Consider the following 25385-nt stretch of genomic DNA (forward strand, 5'->3'; position numbering starts at 1 on the left):
GAGTTGTTTCTAAATTCATTAATTTTATCACACTCCAGTACATAATGACGCAGGGTGTGACAATAGTTCATCTGGCAAAGTTTACATTTCGTTTGGTCTACATCTGGTGGTGGTGATTAACCTGCCAAAGATACTTGTAACCCAGCCGGAGCCGGGCAGTAGTGACATAGATAAATTATCCAGGATAACCCCCCAAGAAAGTCAATGATTTATTTCCATTGGGGTCCTTGTATAATAATTGTAGTTATGTGCAGCTGTATCTAAATAAACTTACTAAGTTAGTGTATTATTTAGATTATTATTATTATTATTATAATCAAGGGGGAAGCGCTAAACCCGGAGGATTATACAGCGCCTGGGGGGGGGGGATGTGGAAGGTATTCAGGCTTAATTCGGGGAACTGGAGCACAGATCCAATTCCCTAAATCAAGAGCCCCTCACCAACATCAAGGAACGTTCCCTGAGGGGTGTATTATTTAGAGATGCGATATATAAGAGATGGTCGCCTGGTGATGCTCAACCTCTGCCACCATGACCTACGTGGATATTATCAACTACATTTATATTTACAAACACACTATTTTCAACTCTTACTGAGCAAAACTAATAATTAATATTTAAGAATCACGAATTACCAGTTAGATGGACATAATTATCCTCCTAAATATTTGTTGTATTGTGAATGTGGCAGCTGGTTTGTTTTTGAGAGAAATTAAGGAGGTGAGAGTGAGGCAGCAGTGCCTCTCTCACTCTCTCTTATTCTGCCTCTCTACTGCCTCACTCACACCACCATCATGGAGAAGAACACTCTTAGAGATAAACTAGATGGCAATGAGCTGGACCTCAGCATGATGAGCCTCACTGAAGTGCCAGTTAAAGAAATTGTAAGTTTCTAAAGGACCCCAATGGAAATAAGTCACTTAGACTTTTTTGGTGGGTTATCCTATGTAATTTACACATATGTTACTATGTATGATAATTGGTGTGACTATTTATATATGCCTGTACCTGAATAAACTTATTAAACTTGCTCTTAATACTTCGAGTCAAGTGACCTCGATGATAGGGAAACTTTTATTAAAGATGAGTTGACAGTTGCTGGTGCTGATGTATTTATGTTATGTACCTATTGATACTGTATTTTGACAGGTGGTGTGGCTGGGGGGGGAGGGTAATGTATTTTGACAGGTGGTGTGGCTGGGGGGGAGGGTAATGTATTTTGACAGGTGGTGGTTGACAGGTGCTGCTCCCCACTGCACTTGACAGGTTGTATAAATACTTTTATTTAGGTACAGGTACACATAAATACATAGCAGCATGTGTGTATATTATCTAGGATAACCTGAAACTTGGGCAAAGTGATTTATTTCCATTCAGGTCCTTGTATTTTGTAACTTTTTCTGGTTCTTGTATTTTGTAACTTCTGGTCCTCTTATTTTGTAACTTTTCTGATCCTCATATTTTCTAACCTTTCTGGTCCTTGTAAATATTTGTAACTTTGCCCTTGTATTTTGTAATTTTTGTGTCATCGTATTTTGTAACTTTTCTGATCCTCGTATTTTATAACTTTTCCATCTCATTTGCAGAAAATGTAAATTATTCTCAGATTTATTGATTAGTAGACATCCATGCAGAGAAGTAATTTATACATATGTTAAATTATGTATGATAATTGTACTTATGTACCTGTAACTATATAAACTTACTTTACATGAATGTGAAATTGAATCCTGTTTTAACATTTACACATGAAGGATTGTCAGCTTTTCTGTGTATGATGTAAGGCAGCAGGGAAATGTTATAAACGTCTTTTATTGGGTATTTATATCCAATTTTTATTGAAAACATCAACTAGTCATTTCTTAATGTACTACTTCATTGAGCATTTAAATAAATGTTAGTTATTTTTTTTTTTTGGCTGTAACATAGTGAAAAGACGTAACCAGCCACTCGCCTCAAGCAGTTTAGTAGTTCTGTGACACGTGTCTAGAACTTCTGGATTCTACCTTTTCTAACAACTAGGCACGTAAAATTTGGTAGCCTGTAACACTTGTTGGACATGAGATTGAGCCTCCACCACTCCACTCGGCAGACGATGCAACATCCCCCCAATGAAAAGCAGGGATGTCACTAGCATGTTAAGAGACAACACAATAAGTGTCAGGGGCCCAAGACTGTTCAATTGCCTCCCAGCATACATGAGCGGGATTACCAATAGACCCCTGGCTGTCTTCAAGCAGGCACTGGACAAGCACCTAAAGTCGGTACCTGACCAGCCGGGCTGTGGCTCATACGTTGGATTGCAGGCAGCCAGCAGTAACAGCCTGGTTGATCAGGCCCTGATCCACCATAAGGCCTGGTCACAGACCGGGCCGCGGGGGCGTTGACCCCCGGAACTCTCCAGGTAAACTCCAGGTAACTCCCTGCCCTGAATGATCGATACAGTTACTAATCTTTATGCTCTATAATGCTTCTCCAGAGGATGAAAGGAAGAAGTATAGATTTATGAACTATAGCATCAAGAAATACTCAGGGAAAAGATGCTGGGTATGAGGAGCATAGTTACTGTATTGTATAATACTTAAAAGAAAAATGTACCTGCTTCTTAAGTCTTTGAAATGCAGGAATAGCTAGACTTCCAGGCATTGCAAAACATTAAAACAGGTCTGTTTTTCCCCTCTTCATATGACTGCATGGTAAACTTCTAAACAGTTTACAGTATGTCTACCATTTTAATAATTTAAGTTTTTTTTTCCTCCTAACCAAGGAGGACATTCTCATATTATTCTCCCAGACAGGAGAATAGTGTGAGTCAAGACACACTGTAGTACTACTGTTTGGGATATATGAGAATAGAGCTCGTCTTTCATTTGTACTGTACTGTAATTTAATTATATGATGAAAAAAATTATTGAAGATGGGACACCATGAACATAGCTCTTCTCTTGTATCTATAAAAAAATTCCAATATTTTTTTTATTTTCTCCATAGGCCGCACTGCCAAGAGCCACCAAGATAGATTTGTCCAACAATCAACTTGCATCTTTGCCGCCCTGCTTTGCCCAGTCATTGGGCAATATCACCCACCTAGAGTTGGGGTCTAATAAATTGCAGGAAATACCAGCAAATTTCTTCAAATTGCAGAACTTGAAACATCTTGATCTCTACAACAATCAGGTGTGACAACCAAATTAATCATATTCAAAGACTTGTTGCATACACTTGTCAGGTAGCTAGGAAAATTGCCTTATTTTTCCATCCTCTTGAATCCTTCGTATTGTTGGTAAATAGAGTTTATTCCACTGTCTTCTCACTAATATCAGTGAATTTTGACACAGCTTTCATACCCTTGTCTTATTAATCAAAACTTTGGGAGTTTTAAAGGTCTGACAAAGTACCTTTCTCATTTGAAGTCCAGTAAACTGTTAGTGTTGCAATGACATCATAGAATCTATGTAGTACTATATATATTGTTAGACATGGAAAGGCCTGCAGTATCTGACTGTGATGGATAGCTGTAGCCAAAAGGAAAAAGAAAATAAAGAATGACTGGAGAAAAGTTCTTTTTCCCTAATATCAGAACAATACCAAGGACTGATTGATAACAAGGGAAATAAAAAAAAATGCTGTAGACAAAAGTATTTTTTTCTTCTTGTATCTTAATCATTTATAACAGAATGGGTATTACTTTATAACATGATTTGCATTTATTAATACATATATAATTGTGTAATTATGTATACCTGGAATATGATAGAAAATACCTAACTTCTATAAATTGCTTTGTAGCACTGTACATGTAAATAAAAAAAAAAGGATTCCTGAGGAAAATTCGATAAATAAAACTGAGGAAACCCTGAAGTTGGATACTGCAATATATGTACTCTATATACATAAGTAGGGTCTTAAAAGGCTGAGTTGTCATTTTTCATTATTATTCTTGAGTCCTTTTAAAGAGAATTCCCATATCTTTATGGCTTCATTACACCCTATCATCACTAGCCGTTTCTCTAAGTCATTGGAAAAATATGTCTGAATTTAAAACAGTATTAGAGCTAGGAAATTATGACAGAATATTTTACATTTTAACCCTTAAACTGTCCAAATGTAAATGTACGTTCAATTTTACACTTTTATGTAAAAAAAAAAAAGTAGATCTACGTTCGGAGCACTACGTGCATGAATGTAGATCTACGTTTGGACATTTTAAGGGTTAAATGTCATTACTTTTTGACATGGAAGAGTGAAGAGAGGATTGATGTGGACTGACTGGGCACAGGTACTTGGACGTGGTTCTTTTGTTGATACTGATGCAGAGTTGTCAGTAATTAATGACTGTATTGGCAGGGGCAGTGCCAGAATTTCTATGCTGGGGAGAGTGGGGTTATGAGACTTGTTTTGAAGCAGTGTTGCTATTATTACTATTTTATTGGAGGCTGAGGTAATTTGGGGGGTGAACCCCCCAAGCCTTCCATGGCATTGCCGCTGTGCATTGGAATACTGAAATACTTATTCAGTAATGAGCCTCTGGAATACGTACTTTACCTTGTAGTACTTTGTAGAGCTAGTCAGAAAAATTATGAGTATAATTGCACTTTCTAAAACTGTCAAACCATCCAGCACTAAACATACACTGTTGTAAAGGTTAACATTTCTTGCACAGGATAAAACTTCATGGTTTATTATTTAGCACTAGTAGGAGGGCCCTTCTCCCCCCCATCCACACACTATGCATTCATTAAGTTTCCATCACGTGTGCACCACCCCTAACAATATCTAACGTTTCAATTTTCTTCAGCAAAGTCATAGATTCATGCTTATTCTCCTTATAACTTCAAGCCTAGCTAGTATTCCTCTTGAGGGTTAAGATCAATATCTCAAGACCAGATAGTGATGAAAATATCCACAATAACTTGATCAGAGTGAGGAACAAGACTGTCAGAATTCAGCTGTAAGTGCTGTGGGTTGTTCACTGGATGGAAAGAGATCATCTCCAAATTTTGTACTTTACTGTGCATATCAGTATTTTTATTCACCTAAAAGTTTGGTTGCAATTTTTTAGTTGGATTGCAACAAAAATTGTGTGATGTGAAGTCGTGGTATAAGAGGGTTTGTTTATTTCTCTGTTATGGGTCCTAATATATGGGTCATACAGTGTTAAGGGTGCAGTTTATGCAAGGACAGTTTGTAAATGAATAAAAGAATCTTCCATAGATTCCTGTTCACTGTTTAGGAGTAAAGTAGTCAGGTGTACACACCCAATTTTGTGATTGTTTAATCTATTAACCCTTTCAGGGTCCAGAGGCCAAATTTCAAAGTGTGCACCAGTGTCCAAGAATTTTAAAAAAATAATTTTGTTATTTTTTCTTTTGAAATGGTAGAGAATCTTTTTCTGAAGGTAATAAAGCAAAAAGTTTGAAATTTGTTGGAAAATTTATGAAATTATGCTCTTGCGAATTTTGATGTCTGCGATATTTACGCATTGGCGATTTTGCCAATTTTGACTCCCATTTTAGGCCAATTACATTATTCCAGTCGACCAAATTCTTAGCTATTTCACTAGTATTATTTCTATTCTATCGATTGAGCACAAGAAATTGCCAGGTCAACTGTTTCAACTACAAAATAAAGTGATCGGAAATTGGTAATTTGGCCAGTTTAATGCAAAGTTCAAAATATTCCAATTTCAAAATAGAGTCCAGAATAAACAATGCAGACATTCCTCTGTTCATTAGTTACGTTTTCAGGCTTTACAAATGAATTCCATTTTGATTTTTTATTCACATAATGAATTTTTATTGGAGTTAGAGTGGTTGCTATTTTTGTTTAATAAATGTATGAAAGAGGGGAAGGTACCTAGGGATTGGCAGAGAGCATGTATAATTCCTTTATATAAAGGGAAGGGGGACAAAAGAGATTGTAAAAATTAAAGAGGAATAAGTTTACTGAGTATACCAGGAAAAGTGTATGGTGGGGTTATTATTAAAAGAATTAGAGGCAAGACAGAATGTAAGATTGCAGATGAGCAAGGAGGTTGTAGAGTGGGTAGGGGATGTGTAGATCAAGTGTTTACATTGAAGCATATATGTGAACAGTATTTAGATGAAGGTAGGGAAGTTTTCATTGCATTTATGGATTTAGAAAAGGCATATGATAGAGTGGATAGGGTAGCAATGTGGCAGATGTTGCAAGTATATGGAATAGATAGTAAGTTACTAAATGCTGTAAAGAGTTTTTATGAGGATAGTGAGGCTCAGGTTAGGGTGTGTAGAAGATAGGGAGACTACTTCCTGGTAAAGATGGGTCTTAGACAGGGATGTGTAATGTCACCATGGTCATTTAATATATTTATAGATGGGGTTGTAAAAGAAGTAAATGCTAGAGTGTTGGGGAGAGGGGTGGGATTAAATTATGGGGTATCAAATACAAAATGGGAATTGACACAGTTACTTTTTGCTGATACTGTGCTTATGGGAGATTCTAAAGAAAAGTTGCAAAGTTTGGTGGATGAGTTTGGGAGAGTGTGTAAAAGTAGAAAGTTGAAAGTGAACATAGAAAAGAGTAAGGTGATGAGGGTATCAAATGATTTAGATAAAGAAAAATTGGATATCAAATTGGAGAGGAGGAGTATGGAAGAAGTGAATGTTTTCAGATATTTGGGAGTTGACGTGTCAGCGGATGGATGTATGAAGGATGAGGTTAACCATAGAATTGATGAAGGAAAAAAGGGGAGTGGTACATTGAGGTATATGTGGAGACAAAAAACATTATCTATGGAGGCAAAGAAGGGAATGTATGAAAGTATAATGGTACCAACACTCTTATATGGGTGTGAAGCTTGGGTTGTAATTGCTGCAGCAAGGAGGCGGTTGGAGGCAGTGGAGATGTCCTGTCTAAGGGTAGTGTGTGGTGTAAATATTATGCAGAGAATTCGGAGTGTGGAAATTAGGAGATGTGGAGTTAATAAAAGTATTAGTCAGAGGGCTGAAGAGGGGTTGTTGAGGTGGTTTGGTCATTTAGAGAGAATGGCTCAAGGTAGAATGACATGGAGAGCGTATAAATCTGTAGGGGAAGGAAGGCTGGGTAGGGGTCATCCTCGAAAAGATTGGAGGGAGGGGGTAAAGGAGGTTTTGTGGGCGAGGGGCTTGGACTTCCAGCAAGCATGCCTGAGCGTGTTAGATAGGAGTGAATGGAGACGAATGGTATTTGGGACCTGACAAGCTGTTGGAGTGTGAGCAGGGTAATATTTAGTGAAGGGATCCAGGGAAACCGGTTATTTTTATATAGCCGGACTTGAGTACTGGAAATGGGAAGTACAGTGCCTGCACTTTAAAGGAGGGGGCTTGGGATATTGGCAGTTTGGAGGGATACGTTGTGTATTTTTATACGTTTATGCTTCTAAACTTTTTTTTCTGGGCACCTCTGCAAAAACAGTGATTATGTATGAGTGAGGTGAAAGTGTTGAATGATGATGAAAGTATTTTCTTTTTGGGGATTTTCTTTCTTTTTGGGTCACCCTGCCTTGGTGGGAGACGGCCAACTTGTTAAAAAAAAAAATGGTATTTTATGACAAACAAGACGCTTGTGTCAAGGATGCTCGCCCCTAAATTTTGTATGCACTCCTTAGTTATGATGTTTATTTAGGCAGTAAGATAGCAAATGCCCACACCATACATAGATTTAAAAGTAGATATGACAAAAAAATTTTCAAATCAGGTAGTTATGAAAGTTACGAAGTAGGGCCAAGTGTTTAAGTATGCCATTCATAGCTCAAATTAGTTCCTATTGCTTAGGTAATTACATATACATGTATGGTTTAAATTTGTGATTTTCAGGTTTTTTTCTGTCACTTTATGACTGCATTATTGTAAGTGCAGTATATTTCTTTTGTGCTTTTTTCTTTGTTGCTATTGCTGCATTATTATAAGGGCAATATTTCTTTTATTAGTTGACAGATTTGCCTTTGTCTTTCTGTCAACTGCGTAGTCTGAAGTGGCTGGACCTGAAAGGCAATCCTCTGAATCCCTCCCTGAGAAAGATAGCTGGTGACTGTCTAAACCAGAAGGAATGTGAAGCTGCAGCACGCAACATTATTGCACATCTCAAAAAGCTACAAACGCAAATGGAGACTGAAAAACAGGAGAAACTAAAAAAAGAAAAAGGTGAGAGTTCTATGAAATCTGTTAACCATTTCACTGTTTAGAATCACAAAATTAAAATTAATATTGCTGTGTCAACTTTTTTTTTTTTAAATTTCCTCTGAAAAGGTAGAGAATTTTCTTAGGGTAATGACACCAAAAGTATGAAATTTAATGGAAAACCTGTGGAATTATCCAGGTAAAAAAAGTTAACAGTCAGGGTGCAGTTTACACATTGGCACTTTCACCCACTTGTAGTTCTATTTTAAACCAATTCTTTTGCTCCTTTTGACCAAATTTTTAGCCGTTTTGCTAGTATGTCTTCTGTTCTATCGATTGATCACAAGAAATTGCCCATTCAGCTACTACAGCTACCCTACAAAATGCACAAAATTCAGTAACTTGTCCAGTTTTACACAAAAAATGCCAATTTATAAATAGTCCAAAATAAACATTGTAGACATTCTTGGCACTTTGTTCAGTAATCGTTTTCTCCAGCCTCTCCTCACTTAACAACGGAGTTCCGTTCCTGAGACTACATCATTAAACGAATTTGTCACTAAGTGAGGAGCATTCTATAATGGTAGTGAGTTTGTGTTGGCCATCTTTGATGCTGTTTAATGTCACCTTTGCACCATTTATAACATTTCTGGTATATTTTTAAATGTTTATACAGTAGTGTACTGTATATTGAAATAAATGGAATAGAGGAAATCAGCACTAATATACAGTGGAACCTCTACTTGCGAGTTTAATCCGTTCCATGACCTTGCTCGCAACTGGATTTACTCGTTTGCAGGGTCAATTTTCCTCATTTAAATTAATTGAAATGCAGTTAATCCGTTACAGTGGAATTCTGTACTTTAATAATTTCGCTAATATCAACTCTACGGCTTATTTATCTATCTCACTTCATCTAATATGACATAATAAACAATATAAATAACAGAGAAACCTGATATATACTCTAAAATGAATAAAATATGTCATTCCTGCCTCGGTGGGAGACGGCCGACTTGTTGAAAAAAAAAAATAAAAAAAAATTCATGTAGTGGTATGGGCGGTGTCGGCAGTGGACGAGAGTTTGTCTGGAGACGGGGCAAAATACTTCAGGAATAATTTAGCTAATATCATCTATATGGCTTATTATCTATCACAGTTCATCTAATATGATATAACAAACAATATAAATAACATAGAAACATGATATATACTCTAGAATGAATAAAATGTCATTATGTAACAGGTGGAGGCAGCCACAACCACTTCCTCTTTGTTGTGGTAAACACTGCCATCTGGTGATGGCCTTTTGAAGCCAGCTATTATAATTATTATATTTAGTACATTATTATTATATATGTACAGTGGACCCCCGCATACCGTTGGCATCACATAACGATTAATCCGCATACCGCTTGCTTTAATCGCAAAAATTTTGCCTCGCATACCGCTTAAAAACCCGTTCACCGCTGTTCGTCCGAGACGCGCCCAATGTGCGCCTTAGCCAGCCTCACATGTTCCGCCGGTGGCATTGTTTACCAGCCAGCCTCCGAGGTAGCATCCAAGCATACAATCGTAACATTTCGTATTATTACAGTGTTTTTGGTGATTTTATCTGGAAAATAAGTGACCATGGGCCCCAAGAAAGCTTCTAGTGCCAACCCTACAGCAATAAGGGTGAGAATTACTATAGAGATGAAGAAAAAGATCATTGATAAGTATGAAAGTGGAGTGCGTGTCTCCGAGCTGGCCAGGTTGTATAATAAACCCCAATCAACCATCGCTACTATTGGTGGTACAGCTGCTGCTGCTGCTGCACTGTCAGCTGCTGCTGCTGCTGTAGCATCGTCTGCTGCTGCTGTAGCATCGTCTGCTGCTGCTGCTGCTATAGCATCGTCTGCTGCTGCTGTAGCATCGTCTGCTGCTGCTGTAGCATCGTCTGCTGCTGCTGTAGCATCGTCTGCTGCTGCTGTAGCACTGTCAGCTGCTGCTGCTGCTGTAGCATCGTCTGCTGCTGCTGCTGCTGTAGCATCATCTGCTGCTGCTGTAGCATCATCTGCTGCTGCTGTAGCATCGTCTGCTGCTGCTGCTGCTGTAGCATCGTCTGCTGCTGCTGCTGCTGTAGCATCGTCTGCTGCTGCTGTAGCATCGTCTGCTGCTGCTGTAGCACTGTTGTTGGTGTGGCTTATTGAGAATATACCAAGAAACAATTAACCCCAGAGGATTTGCCACCCAGGATAACCCAAAAAAGTCAGTGTCATCGAAGACTGTCTAACTTATTTCCATTGGGGTCCTTAATCTTGTCTCCCAGGATGCAACCCACACCAGTCGACTAACACCCAGGTGAACAGGGAAAAATGCCTGGAACTAGTGCTCATATTGGTGAATTTAAAGCCAGCAAAGGTTGGTTTGAGAGATTTAAGAATCGTAGTGACATACACAGTGTGATAAGGCCTGTTCTGGAAGAAAATACCAAACAGGACCTACAGTACTCAGGAGGAAAAGGCACTCCCAGGACACAGTGTCTCATCAGTCATTGCTGCATCTTCAATAAAGGTAAGTGTCATTTATTCTTCATTTAGTAGACTAGTACATGCACAATATATACTGTGCATGTACTACTCTACTATTGTGCATGTATCCTTCTCTTTGTGTGTAGGAAAATGTATATTTCACGTGGTAAAATTTTTTTTTTCATACTTTTGGGTGTCTTGCACGGATTAATTTGATTTCCATTATTTCTTATGGGGAAAATTCATTCGCATACCGATTATTTCGCATACCAATGAGCCCTCTTGCACGGATTAAAATCGGTATGCGGGGGTCCACTGTATTATTATTATACATATTATTATTATTATTATTGTATTATATTATTATACTATTATTATATGTATTATTATTATACATATTATTATTATTACTATTTTTTTTTTTATCACACTGGCCGATTCCCACCAAGGCAGGGTGGCCCGAAAAAGAAAAACTTTCACCATCATTCACTCCATCACTGTCTTGCCAGAAGGGTGCTTTACACTACAGTTTTTAAACTGCAACATTAACACCCCTCCTTCAGAGTGCAGGCACTGTACTTCCCATCTCCAGGACTCAAGTCCGGCCTGCCGGTTTCTCTGAACCCCTTCATAAATGTTACTTTGCTCACACTCCAACAGCACATCAAGTATTAAAAACCATTTGTCTCCATTCACTCCTATCAAACACGCTCACGCATGCCTGCTGGAAGTCCAAGCCCCTCGCACACAAAACCTCCTTTACCCCCTCCCTCCAACCTTTCCTAGGCCGACCCCTACCCCGCCTTCCTTCCACTACAGACTGATACACTCTTGAAGTTATTCTGTTTCGCTCCATTCTCTCATCATGTCTGAACCACCTTAACAACCCTTCCTCAGCCCTCTGGACAACAGTTTTGGTAATCCCACACCTCCTCCTAACTTCCAAACTACGAATTCTCTGCATTATATTCACACCACACATTGCTCTCAGACATGACATCTCCACTGCCTCCAGCCTTCTCCTCGCTGCAACATTCATCACCCATGCTTCACACCCATATAAGAGCGTTGGTAAAACTATACTCTCATACATTCCCCTCTTTGCCTCCAAGGACAAAGTTCTTTGTCTCCACAGACTCCTAAGTGCACCACTCACCCTTTTCCCCTTATCAATTCTATGATTCACCTCGTCTTTCATAGACCCATCCGCTGACATGTCCACTCCCAAATATCTGAATACATTCACCTCCTCCATACTCTCTCCCTCCAATCTGATATCCAATCTTTCATCACCTAATCTTTTTGTTATCCTCATAACCTTACTCTTTCCTGTATTCACTTTCAATTTTCTTCTTTTGCACACCCTACCAAATTCATCCACCAATCTCTGCAACTTCTCTTCAGAATCTCCCAAGAGCACAGTGTCATCAGCAAAGAGCAGCTGTGACAACTCCCACTTTGTGTGTGATTCTTTATCTTTTAACTCCACGCCGCTTGCCAAGACCCTCGCATTCACTTCTCTTACAACCCCATCTATAAATATATTAAACAACCACGGTGACATCACACATCCCTGTCTAAGGCCCACTTTTACTGGGAAATAATTTCCCTCTTTCCTACACACTCTAACTTGAGCCTCACTATCCTCGTAAAAACTCTTCACTGCTTTCAGTAACCTACCTCCTACACCATACACTTGCAACATCTGCCACATTGCCCCCCTATCCACCCTGTCATACACCTTTTCCAAATCCATAAATGCCACAAAGACCTCTTTAGCCTTATCTAAATACTGTTCACTTATATGTTTCACTGTAAACACCTGGTCCACACACCCCCTACCTTTCCTAAAGCCTCCTTGTTCATCTGCTATCCTATTCTCCGTCTTACTCTTAATTCTTTCAGTAATAACTCTACCATACACTTTGCCAGGTATACTCAACAGACTTATCCCCCTATAATTTTTGCACTCTCTTTTATCCCCTTTGCCTTTATACAAAGGAACTATGCATGCTCTCTGCCAATCCCTAGGTACCTTACCCTCTTCCATACATTTATTAAATAATTGCACCAACCACTCCAAAACTATATCCCCACCTGCTTTTAACATTTCTATCTTTATCCCATCAATCCCGGCTGCCTTACCCCCTTTCATTTTACCTACTGCCTCACGAACTTCCCCCACACTCACAACTGGCTCTTCCTCACTCCTACAAGATGTTGTTCCTCCTTGCCCTGTACACGAAATCACAGCTTCCCTATCTTCATCAACATTTAACAATTCCTCAAAATATTCCCTCCATCTTTGCAATACCTCTAACTCTCCATTTAATAACTCTCCTCTCCTATTTTTAACTGACAAATCCATTTGTTCTCTAGGCTTTCTTAACTTGTTAATCTCACTCCAAAACTTTTTCTTATTTTCAACAAAATTTGTTGATAACATCTCACCCACTCTCTCATTTGCTCTCTTTTTATATTGCTTCACCACTCTCTTAACCTCTCTCTTTTTCTCCACATACTCTTCCCTCCTTGCATCACTTCTACTTTGTAAAAACTTCTCATATGCTAACTTTTTCTCCCTTACTACTCTCTTCACATCATCATTCCACCAATCGCTCCTCTTCCCTCCCGCACCCACTTTCCTGTAACCACAAACTTCTGCTGAACACTCTAACACTACATTTTTAAACCTACCCCATACCTCTTCGATCCCATTGCCTATGCTCTCATTAGCCCATCTATCCTCCAATAGCTGTTTATATCTTACCCTAACTGCCTCCTCTTTTAGTTTATAAACCTTCACCTCTCTCTTCCCTGATGCTTCTATTCTCCTTGTATCCCATCTACCTTTTACTCTCAGTGTAGCTACAACTAGAAAGTGATCTGATATATCTGTGGCCCCTCTATAAACATGTACATCCTGAAGTCTACTCAACAGTCTTTTATCTACCAATACATAATCCAACAAACTACTGTCATTTTGCCCTACATCATATCTTGTATACTTATTTATCCTCTTTTTCTTAAAATATGTATTACCTATAACTAAACCCCTTTCCATACAAAGTTCAATCAAAGGGCTCCCATTATCATTTACACCTGGCACCCCAAACTTACCTACCACACCCTCTCTAAAAGTTTCTCCTACTTTAGCATTCAGGTCCCCTACCACAATTACTCTCTCACTTGGTTCAAAGGCTCCTATACATTCACTTAACATCTCCCAAAATCTCTCTCTCTCCTCTGCATTCCTCTCTTCTCCAGGTGCATACACGCTTATTATGACCCACTTCTCGCATCCAACCTTTACTTTAATCCACATAATTCTTGAATTTACACATTCATATTCTCTTTTCTCCTTCCATAACTGATCATTTAACATTACTGCTACCCCTTCCTTTGCTCTAACTCTCTCAGATACTCCAGATTTAATCCCATTTATTTCCCCCCACCGAAACTCCCCTACCCCCTTCAGCTTTGTTTCGCTTAGGGCCAGGACATCCAACTTCTTTTCATTCATAACATCAGCAATCATCTGTTTCTTGTCATCTGCACTATATCCACGCACATTCAAGCATCCCAGTTTTATAAAGTTTTTCTTCTCTTTATTATTATTATTATTATTATTATTATTATTATATAAATACTGTAATTTGTAATTTTTATTCACACAAAAAATATTAGATTTACTGTTATTCCTTATTGCCATAGTTGTATAAATAATGTCAACCCATTCACGACTGCATATTGGTATGGACAATTGTTTACTCTGAAACATCCAAGCAATGAACCATTTCTCCTAGGTTGAGCTCTATTTCAAGGTACTTTTCGTCGTGAAAGCAATTAAAATCATATCTATTTCTGTAATATATCTTCCATTCTATCAAATGAGACCAAAAAAAACGAGAATACACCCATAAAAACCATTTGAAATTACCGCTAAGGGGTGGCTAATTGCTGAGAAGTGAACTCCATTATTTATGCTTAGATTGCTTTCATTTTTGGTGTACGTTAAGAAGCATCTTTCCATCATATATTGCCCAAGTTCCAATAAGATTGTCCAACAAACAAATGAGATACAATTCCCGAGATCAAGAGCAAGAGCCCCTCACCAGTGTCGAGGAGATATGCTTGCTTGTGGAAATTTTGCTTGCGTATGGAAGCAAAAAATCGACCCATCAACTGCTCGTATTTGGAAAAACTCGCACATGGACACGCTCTCAAGTAGAGGTTCCACTGTACATTATTTAGGTATGGATACTGGTCAGAGAGCCAGTATTCATACCTAGCCAGGAATGAGTGGTCATGGTTTATGGCATCCCAGTAATTGAATCAAGACCTATTATAAACTAAAACAGACTTGGGGGGGGGGAGAATAGTAGATTGAAATTGGGCTACTTTGAGCCCAGTTTCAAGCTACTTCCAGTCCTGAAACCATCCAAAATCATCTCTATTTCAGCACTATGTTTTTCATTCTGTCAACTGATACCAAGAAGCAGCTACTTAAACCATAAAACCATCCTTGAAAACACTTCAAAGATGCTGTTGTAAACCAGACTCTGTGTCAAGAGTTTTGCTTTTCCCATAGTGCATTGCATGGGGCAAGATTTTTTTTTATGCTCTGCACACTCGCTGCAGGTGTCGAGTACAATTAAGAAAATGATTTCTGTTTCTATGCATTAGCTAGAATTCTTGTAGGCAGCTGGAGAACTCATTTTATGGCACTAGTATTTTCTGGTGCCCACAAAATTAATTTTTCAGATTTTTATACCTTGTATAAAGCATTCTGTTTTAAAGTTACTATATATAAAATTTGATAAACTCATGTAGTACTGGAATGCAGGGAAGTGAGTTTCACTTTGATATACTCTCTACTTAAAGGGTTAATTAAATTAAAGAATAGATTCTAAAAGATAGCTAGACTTTATTCCTAGAGATGGGGAGTACAGTGCCTCCACTCTGAAGGAGGGTTGGGGATGTTGATGTGTTTAAGGTCATTTTAATAGCAGTGTCTGCTCACTTCTGGAAAGAGTTATTGAATGATTGATGGTGTTTTTTAGTTACCCTACTTTGGTGGGAGATTGCTGGTGTGTTAACAGTTATAGTAGATATTACATTCATGGGGGAGTGCTCAACCCATAGGGGTCATATAGTGCCTCAGGTAATGGGAGGCATTCAGCTTCAACCCAAGGAAGGACAGGTGAAAATAGCTTGTTTCATAGAAAGGACACACTTTCAGAGCTAGCAAAAATTTGGAAGATGTCAAAAAATGAGCTAGAAAAGCCAAGCAAAGCCTTCATTTCATTATTGTATAGAGTACAATGCAGTGTTTTCTACATATTTGCAGATTTCAATTATCTATTATTTGTACTGATGGGCTACCAGGAAAAAGATTAAATTTTATAACATTTTTCTGGCTGAGTGGCTTTCCCACACTCAGGAGGTTTCTGGTTGCAGACTTCTAGAACTTAATACCCACATCCCCCACCTGCCTAGGATTTTTTTAGGGAAGACTGTACCTGTAAAGTTGCCACAGGTGAGTGCAATCCTTGAACCCATCTGTAGGCTATCAGCAATCCTCTATTATCTCGTGTATTGCAGCTTGGGAGCAGAGCTTTGAATGTAAAATACTCATCACTAAAGTATGTTGCCTCCTAAAATCACAATGCAGAATAGGTTATTGTGTTTTAGGACAGCTTTCAACTGTCAGTATATTATTGACATTCTTGACATGGATGGCATCCTAAAGCCATGGGAGTGGGCCAGTATCCTTCCTCTAGGAGATCTCTCTATTGCAGCCCTGGGTTTCACATCTGGGGAGTTTCTTGGCCACTCATTGAAGGATGCTTCAGTCATGAGGTCTATGAACAACAGATTTTGTGATATGCCAAGGAGCACTGTTTTGCATAAAAACCTTGCACCACGCTGAGTGAAAGATTCAGGCATGTGATGTGACTATTTTTAGGTATATTATCACAGTGGGAACATTTTTCTAGGCTTCCCTGGATGTGCTTTTGGTGTGGGCATGTCATGGACACTGCTCAAGGAACCGATGCAACCAGATCTTCGCTAGATGCTTACACACATCACTGGTTTTTACAGTTTCCTTCATTTGATAGTCTGTTTTATGTAATCCATTGGTCTCTTGTGTTAGCGACTTACTCCTGCCCACATTTCATCAGTAGCTAAAAATGTTTAATAAATTCTGTAGGGGACCATGGACACAAAACTGTCCACCACATCCAGCCCAGAAGGTACTTATGATGTAGACGGTAGCCATGGGGAATCTTGAGATGTCCCATTTTAAGTTCCCAGACCAGTATAACTTTTTGTCCCATCAACTGATGTACCAGGGTAGGATATTTCTTTGGACATTAAATTATGTTGGGCACCTTTCATCCATCATACTTTAATGACAGGCACTGTAGATAGAGATGTTGGGGATCAGAGAGAGATTTGAATTGTGATGTGCACACACTTCTGGCAACACAACTATCGAATAAGTGATGATGAATGAGTTATCTTTGGATCACCATACATCATCTTTCTAAAGTTGGCATATGGTAAACACAATAAATGATTCTGTACTAGATATATTTATCATTTCTGAAGTACCAGATACAGAGTAATAAATAAAAAAATGTTAAGTACAATGTGTGTGTTTCAGTAATTTTCTTATATATGTTCACAGAAAAGGCAGAAGCTCTAGCAAGAGTAGAGGAGGAAAAGCTTGCTAAAAAGAGGGCAGAAAAGAAAGCTGCCAGAGAAAAGAGAAAAGCAGAGCAGCGAGCTCAGCAAGAATCTCAAAAGATGGCCGTGAATGGGTCAGCAGGCACAGAGAAACAGTACAACGCAGTGCCTAAGCCTGCTCCACCTGCACTCAAACATAAGAAAACTAAATCAGGTATGTACAGGAAACAAGATGATGACAGACATGTGAAACTGCACAAGTCTTTATTATTACAATGTTTGTCAATGGGCTTTATAAATTTATTTAAATTAATACAACAGACCTTGAAATTCTTTTGCCATAATAGGAGGCATGTGCTGTTTCATGAGTCTCATGCAAATTTGGTGTTTCTTATGGTCAGCTTGGGCAAGGTAAGTTGTAGACTTTGAGCTAATAATGGTACCATAGGTGTAAATTTGCAATAATACATGTAGTAGTACCAACACTCTTATATGGGTGTGAAGCTTGGGTGGTAAATGCAGCAGCGAGGAGACGGTTGGAGGCAGCGGAGATGTCCTGTTTAAGGGCAATGTGTGGTGTAAATATTATGCAGAAAATTCGGAGTGTGGAAATTAGGAGAAGGTGTGGAGTTAATAAAAGTATTAGTCAGAGGGCAGAAGAGGGGTTGTTGAGGTGGTTTGGTCATTTAGAGAGAATGGATCACAGTAGAATGACATGGAAAGCATATAAATCTATAGGGGAAGGAAGGCGGGGTAGGGGTCGTCCTCGAAAGGGTTGGAGAGAGGGGGTAAAGGAGGTTTTGTGGGTAAGGGGCTTGGACTTCCAGCAAGCGTGCGTGAGCGTGTTAGATAGGAGTGAATGGAGACGAATGGTACTTGGGACCTGACGATCTGTTGGAGTGTGAGCAGGGTAATATTTAGTGAAGGGATTCAGGGAAACCGGTTATTTTCATATAGTCGGACTTGAGTCCTGGAAATGGGAAGTACAATGCCTGCACTTTAAAGGAGGGGTTTGGGATATTGGCAGTTTGGAGGGATATGTTGTGTATCTTTATATGTTTATGCTTCTAGACTGTTGTATTCTGAGCACCTCTGCAAAAACAGTGATAATGTGCGAGTGTGGTGAAAGTGTTGAATGATGATGAAAGTATTTTCTTTTTGGGGATTTTCTTTCTTTTTTGGGTCACCCTGCCTCGGTGGGAGACGGCCGACTTGTTGAAAAAAAAAAAAAAAAAAAACATGTAGTATGGAATTATTTGTTAATAACTTTTTAAGATTTGTTCTCCCCAAGTAGTTTTGAGCTATAGAAATTTGTTGATACATTTTATTTACAGGCAGGCCCTGCTTATACAGCAGGTTAAGTTCCAAACTACTGCTGTAAAGTGAAAATCACTGTAAAGAGAATCTTGGGCTTTTTTCATTTTCAAATGCATATAAAAGCTTGATGACATGTTTACACTATCATATATTAATTGATCAGATACCTAGGCCTAAAAAATGCATATACAGTACACACATTACTTACCCTAAAATATTTTTGTCCTTAGCTTATAATGAGTGGTGACTGTATTTATCATGGCAAGTCTGAATAAATGAAGAATGGGTATAATTGAAAACTGCTGTATTAGCAGAACACAGTAAAGTGAAATGCTCTAAAGCAGGGACTGCCTGTACCTGGGAGGTAGTAGTAAAAAATTATAATTACACCTGGAAAATATTGGTTGGATTGGCTCCAAAGGTATACACAAATAAGTACTCAAATTATAGATGAAAGTAAAATATGCCAATACAGTAGGGCCCTGCTTTATGGCAATTTGCTAATACAGACACTTCAAATTATGACCAAAAATTTGTTTGTGTCTCCCTGCTTTGCTGTTATGGCATCTGCAAACCACTCTTGTTCATGTCCTCCATGAGCTCCGTGTCTCGATTATGTCTGGAAACTTTCCAAAATTCCAAGTGTTTTAAAGTTATTTCATATTTTATATATACTCTGATAATTGCATATGTGTATGCTTCTAGACTGTTGTATTCTGAGCACCTCTGCAAAAACAGTGATAATGTGCGAGTGTGGTGAAAGTGTTGAATGATGATGAAAGTATTTTCTTTTTGGGGATTTTCTTTCTTTTTTGGGTCACCCTGCCTCGGTGGGAGACGGCCGACTTGTTGAAAAAAAAAAAAAAAAAAAATTGCACTTGTGTACCTGTACCTAAATAAACTTGCACGCTATGCTGATGTGAAGGTACACATTAAGATCACTAAAGTGTCTCACTAGTGTTGAAGACACCATAATAATAATAATCACTATGGGGCACTGTAAATGTTAATATAGACATTTTCATTAATCCATCTTCATTTTTTCAAAATTAGATAAACCCACTACATATCCTATAAACATAATACATACAACCATAGTATAACAAATTGATATGAATATGATGAGGTTGTGGTAGCTGGGCAGTTTGTAGTAATGATGGCAAGAATTCTGTTTTCTCTAGTCCAATACCAGAGAAGCTGCATATAGTATAGTATTACTGGGGGTAACTAGAAAAATATTCCTTTCATATGCCTCCACTAGTAGTGTTATAAGCTTTAAAAATGGTGTTGCATGAGAATGGGAGTGTTGCTGTTATTTATTCTACTGCACCAACATGAAGACAACTTGTACACAATGCAAGGTGTTTGCATTCTGGGAAAAAACCTTCACAAGAGCATGCATAATGCAAAATGAACATATATGGCATGATTTTTAAAATTGTATAATAAGTATGCTATATATCACATAAGTAAGATATATATTCATGGTCAAACAAATAAACATAATTGTGAGGTGGTAACCAGGTAGAAAGAGATTTGGTAATAAGTAATACATATTTTATGAAAAAGAGGATAAATAAATATACAAGGTATGATGTAGCACGTAATGAAAGTAGTTTATTAGATTATGTATTGGTGGATAAAAAGTTGATGGGTAGGCTCCAGGATGTACATGTTTAAAGAGGGGCAACTGATATATCGGATCATTATTTAGTTGTAGCTACAGTTAGAGTAAGAGGTAGATGGGAAAAGAGGAAGGTGGCAACAACAAGTAAGAGGGAGGTGAAAGTGCATAAACTAAGGGAGGAGGAAGTTCGGGTGAGATATAAGCGACTATTGGCAGAAAGGTGGGCTAGTGCAAAGATGAGCAGTGGGGGGGTTGAAGAGGGTTGGAATAGTTTTAAAAATGCAGTATTAGAATGTGGGGCAGAAGTTTGTGGTTATAGGAGGGTGGGTGCAGGAGGAAAGAGGAGTGATTGGTGGAATGATGAAGTAAAGGGTGTGATAAAAGAGAAAAAGGTAGCTTATGAGAGGTTTTTACAAAGCAGAAGTATTATAAGAAGAGCAGAGTATACGGAGAGTAAAAGAAAGGTAAAGAGAGTGGTGAGAGAGTGCAAAAGGAGAGCAGATGATAGTGGGAGAGGCACTGTCAAGAAATTTTAATGAAAATAAGAAAAAATTTTGGAGTGAGTTAAGTTAAGAAAGCCTAGGGAAAGTATGGATTTGTCAGTTAAAAACAGAGTAGGGGAAGTAGTAGATGGGGAGATGGAGGTATTAGGTAGATGGCGAGAATATTTTGAGGAACTTATAAATGTTAAGGAAGAAACAGAGGCAGTAATTTCATGCACTGGTCAGGGAGGTATACCATCTTTTAGGAGTGAAGAAGAGCAGAATGTAAGTGTGGGGGAGGTACGTGAGGCATTACATAAAATGAAAGGGGGTAAAGCAGCTGGAACTGATGGGATCATGACAGAAATGTTAAAAGCAGGGGGGATATAGTGTTGGAGTGGTTGGTACTTTTGTGTAATAAATGTATGTGAAAGAGGGGAAGGTACCTAGGGATTGGCAGAGAGCATGTATAGTCCCTTTATATAAAGGGAAAGGGGACAAAAGAGACTGTAAAAATTATAGAGGAATAAGTTTACTGAGTATACCAGGAAAAGTGTACGGTAGGGTTATAATTGAAAGAATTAGAGGTAAGATAGAATGTAGGATTGCAGATGAGCAAGGAGGTTTCAGAGTGGGTAGGGAATGTGTAGATCAAGTGTTTACATTGAAGCATATATGTGAACAGTATTTAGATAAAGGTAGGGAAGTTTTTATTGCATTTATGGATTTAGAAAAGGCATATGATAGAGTGGATAGAGAAGCAACGTGGCAGATGTTGCAAGTATATGGAATAGGTGGTAAGTTATTAAATGCTGTAAAGAGTTTTTGAGGATAGTGAGGCTCAGGTTAGGGTGTGTAGAAGAGAGGGAGACTACTTCCCGGTAAAAGTAGGTCTTAGACAGGGATGTGTAATGTCACCATGGTTGTTTAATATATTTATAGATGGGGTTGTAAAGGAAGTAAATGCTAGGGTGTTCGGGAGAGGGGTGGGATTAAATTTTGGGGAATCAAATTCAAAATGGGAATTGACACAGTTACTTTTTGCTGATGATACTGTGCTTATGGGAGATTCTAAAGAAAAATTGCAAAGGTTAGTGGATGAGTTTGGGAATGTGTGTAAAGGTAGAAAGTTGAAAGTGAACATAGAAAAGAGTAAGGTGATGAGGGTGTCAAATGATTTAGATAAAGAAAAATTGGATATCAAATTGGGGAGGAGTATGGAAGAAGTGAATGTTTTCAGATACTTGGGAGTTGACGTGTCGGCGGTTGGATTTATGAAGGATGAGGTTAATCATAGAATTGATGAGGGAAAAAAGGTGAGTGGTGCGTTGAGGTATATGTGGAGTCAAAAAACGTTATCTATGGAGGCAAAGAAGGGAATGTATAAAAGTATAGTAGTACCAACACTCCTATATGGGTGTGAAGCTTGGGTGGTAAATGCAGCAGCGAGGAGACGGTTGGAGGCAGTGGAGATGTCCTGTTTAAGGGCAATGTGTGGTGTAAATATTATGCAGAAAATTCGGAGTGTGGAAATTAGGAAAAGGTGTGGAGTTAATAAAAGTATTAGTCAGAGGGCAGAAGAGGGGTTGTTGAGGTGGTTTGGTCATTTAGAGAGAATGGATCAAAGTAGAATGACATGGAAAGCATATAAATCTATAGGGGAAGGAAGGCGGGGTAGGGGTCGTCCTCAAAAGGGTTGGAGAGAGGGGGTAAAGGAGGTTTTGTGGGCAAGGGGCTTGGACTTCCAGCAAGCGTGCGTGAGCGTGTTAGATAGGAATGAATGGAGACGAATGGTACTTGGGACCTGACGATCTGTTGGAGTGTGAGCAGGGTAATATTTAGTGAAGGGATTCAGGGAAACCGGTTATTTTCATATAGTCGGACTTGAGTCCGGGAAATGGGAAGTACAATGCCTGCACTTTAAAGGAGGGGTTGGGATATTGGCAGTTTGGAGGGATATGTTGTGTATCTTTATATGTGTATGCTTCTAAACTGTTGTATTCTGAGCACCTCTGCAAAAACAGTGATAATGTGCGAGTGTGGTGAAAGTGTTGAATGATGATGAAAGTATTTTCTTTTTGGGGATTTTCTTTCTTTTTTGGGATTTTCTTTCTTTTTTGGGTCACCCTGCCTTGGTGGGAGATGGCCGACTTGTTGAAAAAAAGCAAACCAGGTGGACTACCACACCTGACTTCCTGCAATAAATACTACTTACCTCTCAACTTACCTTAAAATATTTATAGTCTTAATATAAGTAATGAGTGTACTGTATGTGCACTTTTTTTTTTTTTTTTTTTTTTTTTTTTTTTTTTTTTTTTTTTCTAGTTCTATTGCTAACTTTATATTTGATAATGTAAAAAAGTTATCAGGCATTTATATGCATTTAAACATTAAAAAAAGGGTGATTTGCTATATTGCAATTTTTGCTTTAAGGCAGTAGCCTGGAACCTAACCTGCCGTAAGTGAGGCCCTCCTGTACTGTAGCTTGAAGAGGTAGTAGTAGTTCTACATATCTGCTAAACTCTATTGTTACAGTATTTTCAGATAAAGCACTATATGTACTCATATTGGTCATTCTGGGCTACAGGCAGTGGCGGCTCATAGCGCCAGTAATACCTATACTGTCATACCATATCAAACTTCTATTTTTTATCTCATTTCAACAAAAAAATAAAAAATTCGCTTATAAATACATTGAAAACAACATACAACAGATTTTTCCTGTAATATATTTGTCAGTTGCAAATTATTTTAGCGTAAGGTCGATGAAGTTATACGTCGGGCAGTGAGCATCTGGGGAGACTGCAGCTCCGATGGACGAGCCACTACAGGCAGCATAATTTTCTCATAGAAAAATTAACAAAATATCAATGAAGCTGGTGTTAAATTAGGCTATGTAATTTTACAATGGTGGAACAGTTTCTTATTTAGAAGTATTTGTCATTAAATTATTTAAGAGCACTGATAAGAAATTAAATTGTCATAAATAGTTTTGAAAGATTTTTCAACTAAATTGTGTTAATATTTTGCAGGTCGTTGGTCATTCCTGGCATGGATGAACATGCTACTGTTTTTGTGTCTTCTAGGCCTGACTGGGTTGGGTTTATATGTTTACACTGATGGCAATCTTACTCCTGATGGCATTGCAGCTGCCTTACCACACATTATAGAAAATGCCAATATCCTTGCAAGTCTCACAATTGAAGCTTTCTATCCAGAAAACTTAGCGCGAACTGGACAAGCCGTATTAGAATCTGTATCTGATGCATGGGCCATACTCGGGGAGCTTACCAGAGACATAAGTATCCATACACAGCCTGTTATTAAAAGTGTGAAAGAGGGATGGTTATGGTTGACAGAAGTTACCTTGTGGATTTACAACTGGATCATCAATAACATAGACTGGGAGTCTGTACTTGAAGCAATTAAATCTGCAGGTATTTTCATGTATGAGCAGTGGTTGGTGATATACGAGGAATTGAGAAGAAACGAGGCATTAATGTCAATCATAGCAAGAGTTCGGACTTACACTGCAGGTGTGGAAGAATACTTTGGTGTTATGTGGGGATTTATTTTGGAAAGAATCTGGTTTATTGTTGAATATATACAGGAAGAAGGTCCTGTTAAATTTGCAGCAGTGAAAGAACAAGCTACTGCTGCATTAGATTCTGCTAAACAGTCCATTGAAGGACTTGTCAGGTAAGCCTCGCTGATACTTCATTGTTAAGCATTTCCTTATTTTGTATACTATAAACTTACTTATTTTAAATATTGTAAAATAAAAACCTTAAATTTGTTCCATGATGTTAGGTTCCTTTTAACTAACTAGTGTTTTCATTCTACATATTGACATTTTGGAATTTGAACAATTTTACTATTTTAGTTAAAAATTCTGTGGTGGCTGATTGAATCTTTTAATTTAATGCTGCTGTTTGTGTTGTTCTTTTCAGATAAAATTATACATGTTGATTTGTCATCTCCCATAAATATTTTGAGGCATTTCAACACAATGACATTGTTAATCAACAGAATTATCAGTGTTACCTAAACTATTATTCCATACTGCATAGTTTGACATGGAGACTATTATATATCTTCAATATATAAATCCTAATTTGAAAAGCTCCTTTGAAAGCTGTGATTAAGGTAATGGGAATGTGTTTTATCCTGTGGCCTTGACATCTTTGACCTCTCGACTGATGATCGAGATACATACAAGGAAGTTTGTCAGCTTTCTTTTCTATTTTTACGTGTTGTATACAGTATTTGTACATCATGCATAAATTAAGGTTTGTTTTTTTTAGTTGCCATATAGAATATCCTTGGTTAAAAATTAAGCAGTACAATTAGTTGTATCTTGAAACACTTGTAAAAAATACTTATACACACAAAATTATTGGATATTTGCCTTTTACGAACATTTTGAAGATACATACTATAGTTTTTTCTAATGGTTTAGAATGCTCAAATGTTGAGAACTGCTGTATTTCATTAATTTCCTGTTAATTTTCAGTATACTACTGATGCTCAGTCTTAACATTAATATTGGGAAGTTCAGGGTGTCAGCTTGTGTAGTACAGTACCTGTTTTACATTTAATAAATGCCCTTTCAATA

At 38.1% G+C, this 25385-nt stretch overlaps 1 protein-coding gene across 1 annotated transcript; it reads left to right on the forward strand.

Annotated features, from left to right (window-relative positions):
- Nucleotides 1-690: 690 nt before the first annotated feature.
- LOC128697583 (leucine-rich repeat-containing protein 59) lies at nt 691-25385 on the forward strand. The gene is made up of 6 exons (XM_053789405.2): nt 691-884; nt 2992-3177; nt 7949-8162; nt 17346-17558; nt 23803-24469; nt 24721-25385. Exons 1-6 carry the CDS (start codon nt 795-797, stop codon nt 24722-24724), a joined length of 1374 nt encoding a protein of 457 aa, XP_053645380.1. The 5' UTR covers nt 691-794; the 3' UTR covers nt 24725-25385.

This window comes from Cherax quadricarinatus, chromosome 44, assembly GCF_038502225.1.
Source record: "Cherax quadricarinatus isolate ZL_2023a chromosome 44, ASM3850222v1, whole genome shotgun sequence".
NCBI lineage: Eukaryota > Metazoa > Arthropoda > Malacostraca > Decapoda > Parastacidae > Cherax > Cherax quadricarinatus.

What these genes read in the sequence shown, in the direction of transcription:
- LOC128697583 (XM_053789405.2), top strand. Translation starts at nt 795, where the DNA reads ATGGAGAAGAACACTCTTAGAGATAAACTAGATGGCAATGAGCTGGAC. An exon ending in GAAACTAAAAAAAGAAAAAG is followed by an intron (nt 8,163 to 17,345) that starts GTGAGAGTTCTA and finishes ATATGTTCACAG; the next exon opens with AAAAGGCAGAAGCTCTAGCA. An exon ending in ACATAAGAAAACTAAATCAG is followed by an intron (nt 17,559 to 23,802) that starts GTATGTACAGGA and finishes AATATTTTGCAG; the next exon opens with GTCGTTGGTCATTCCTGGCA.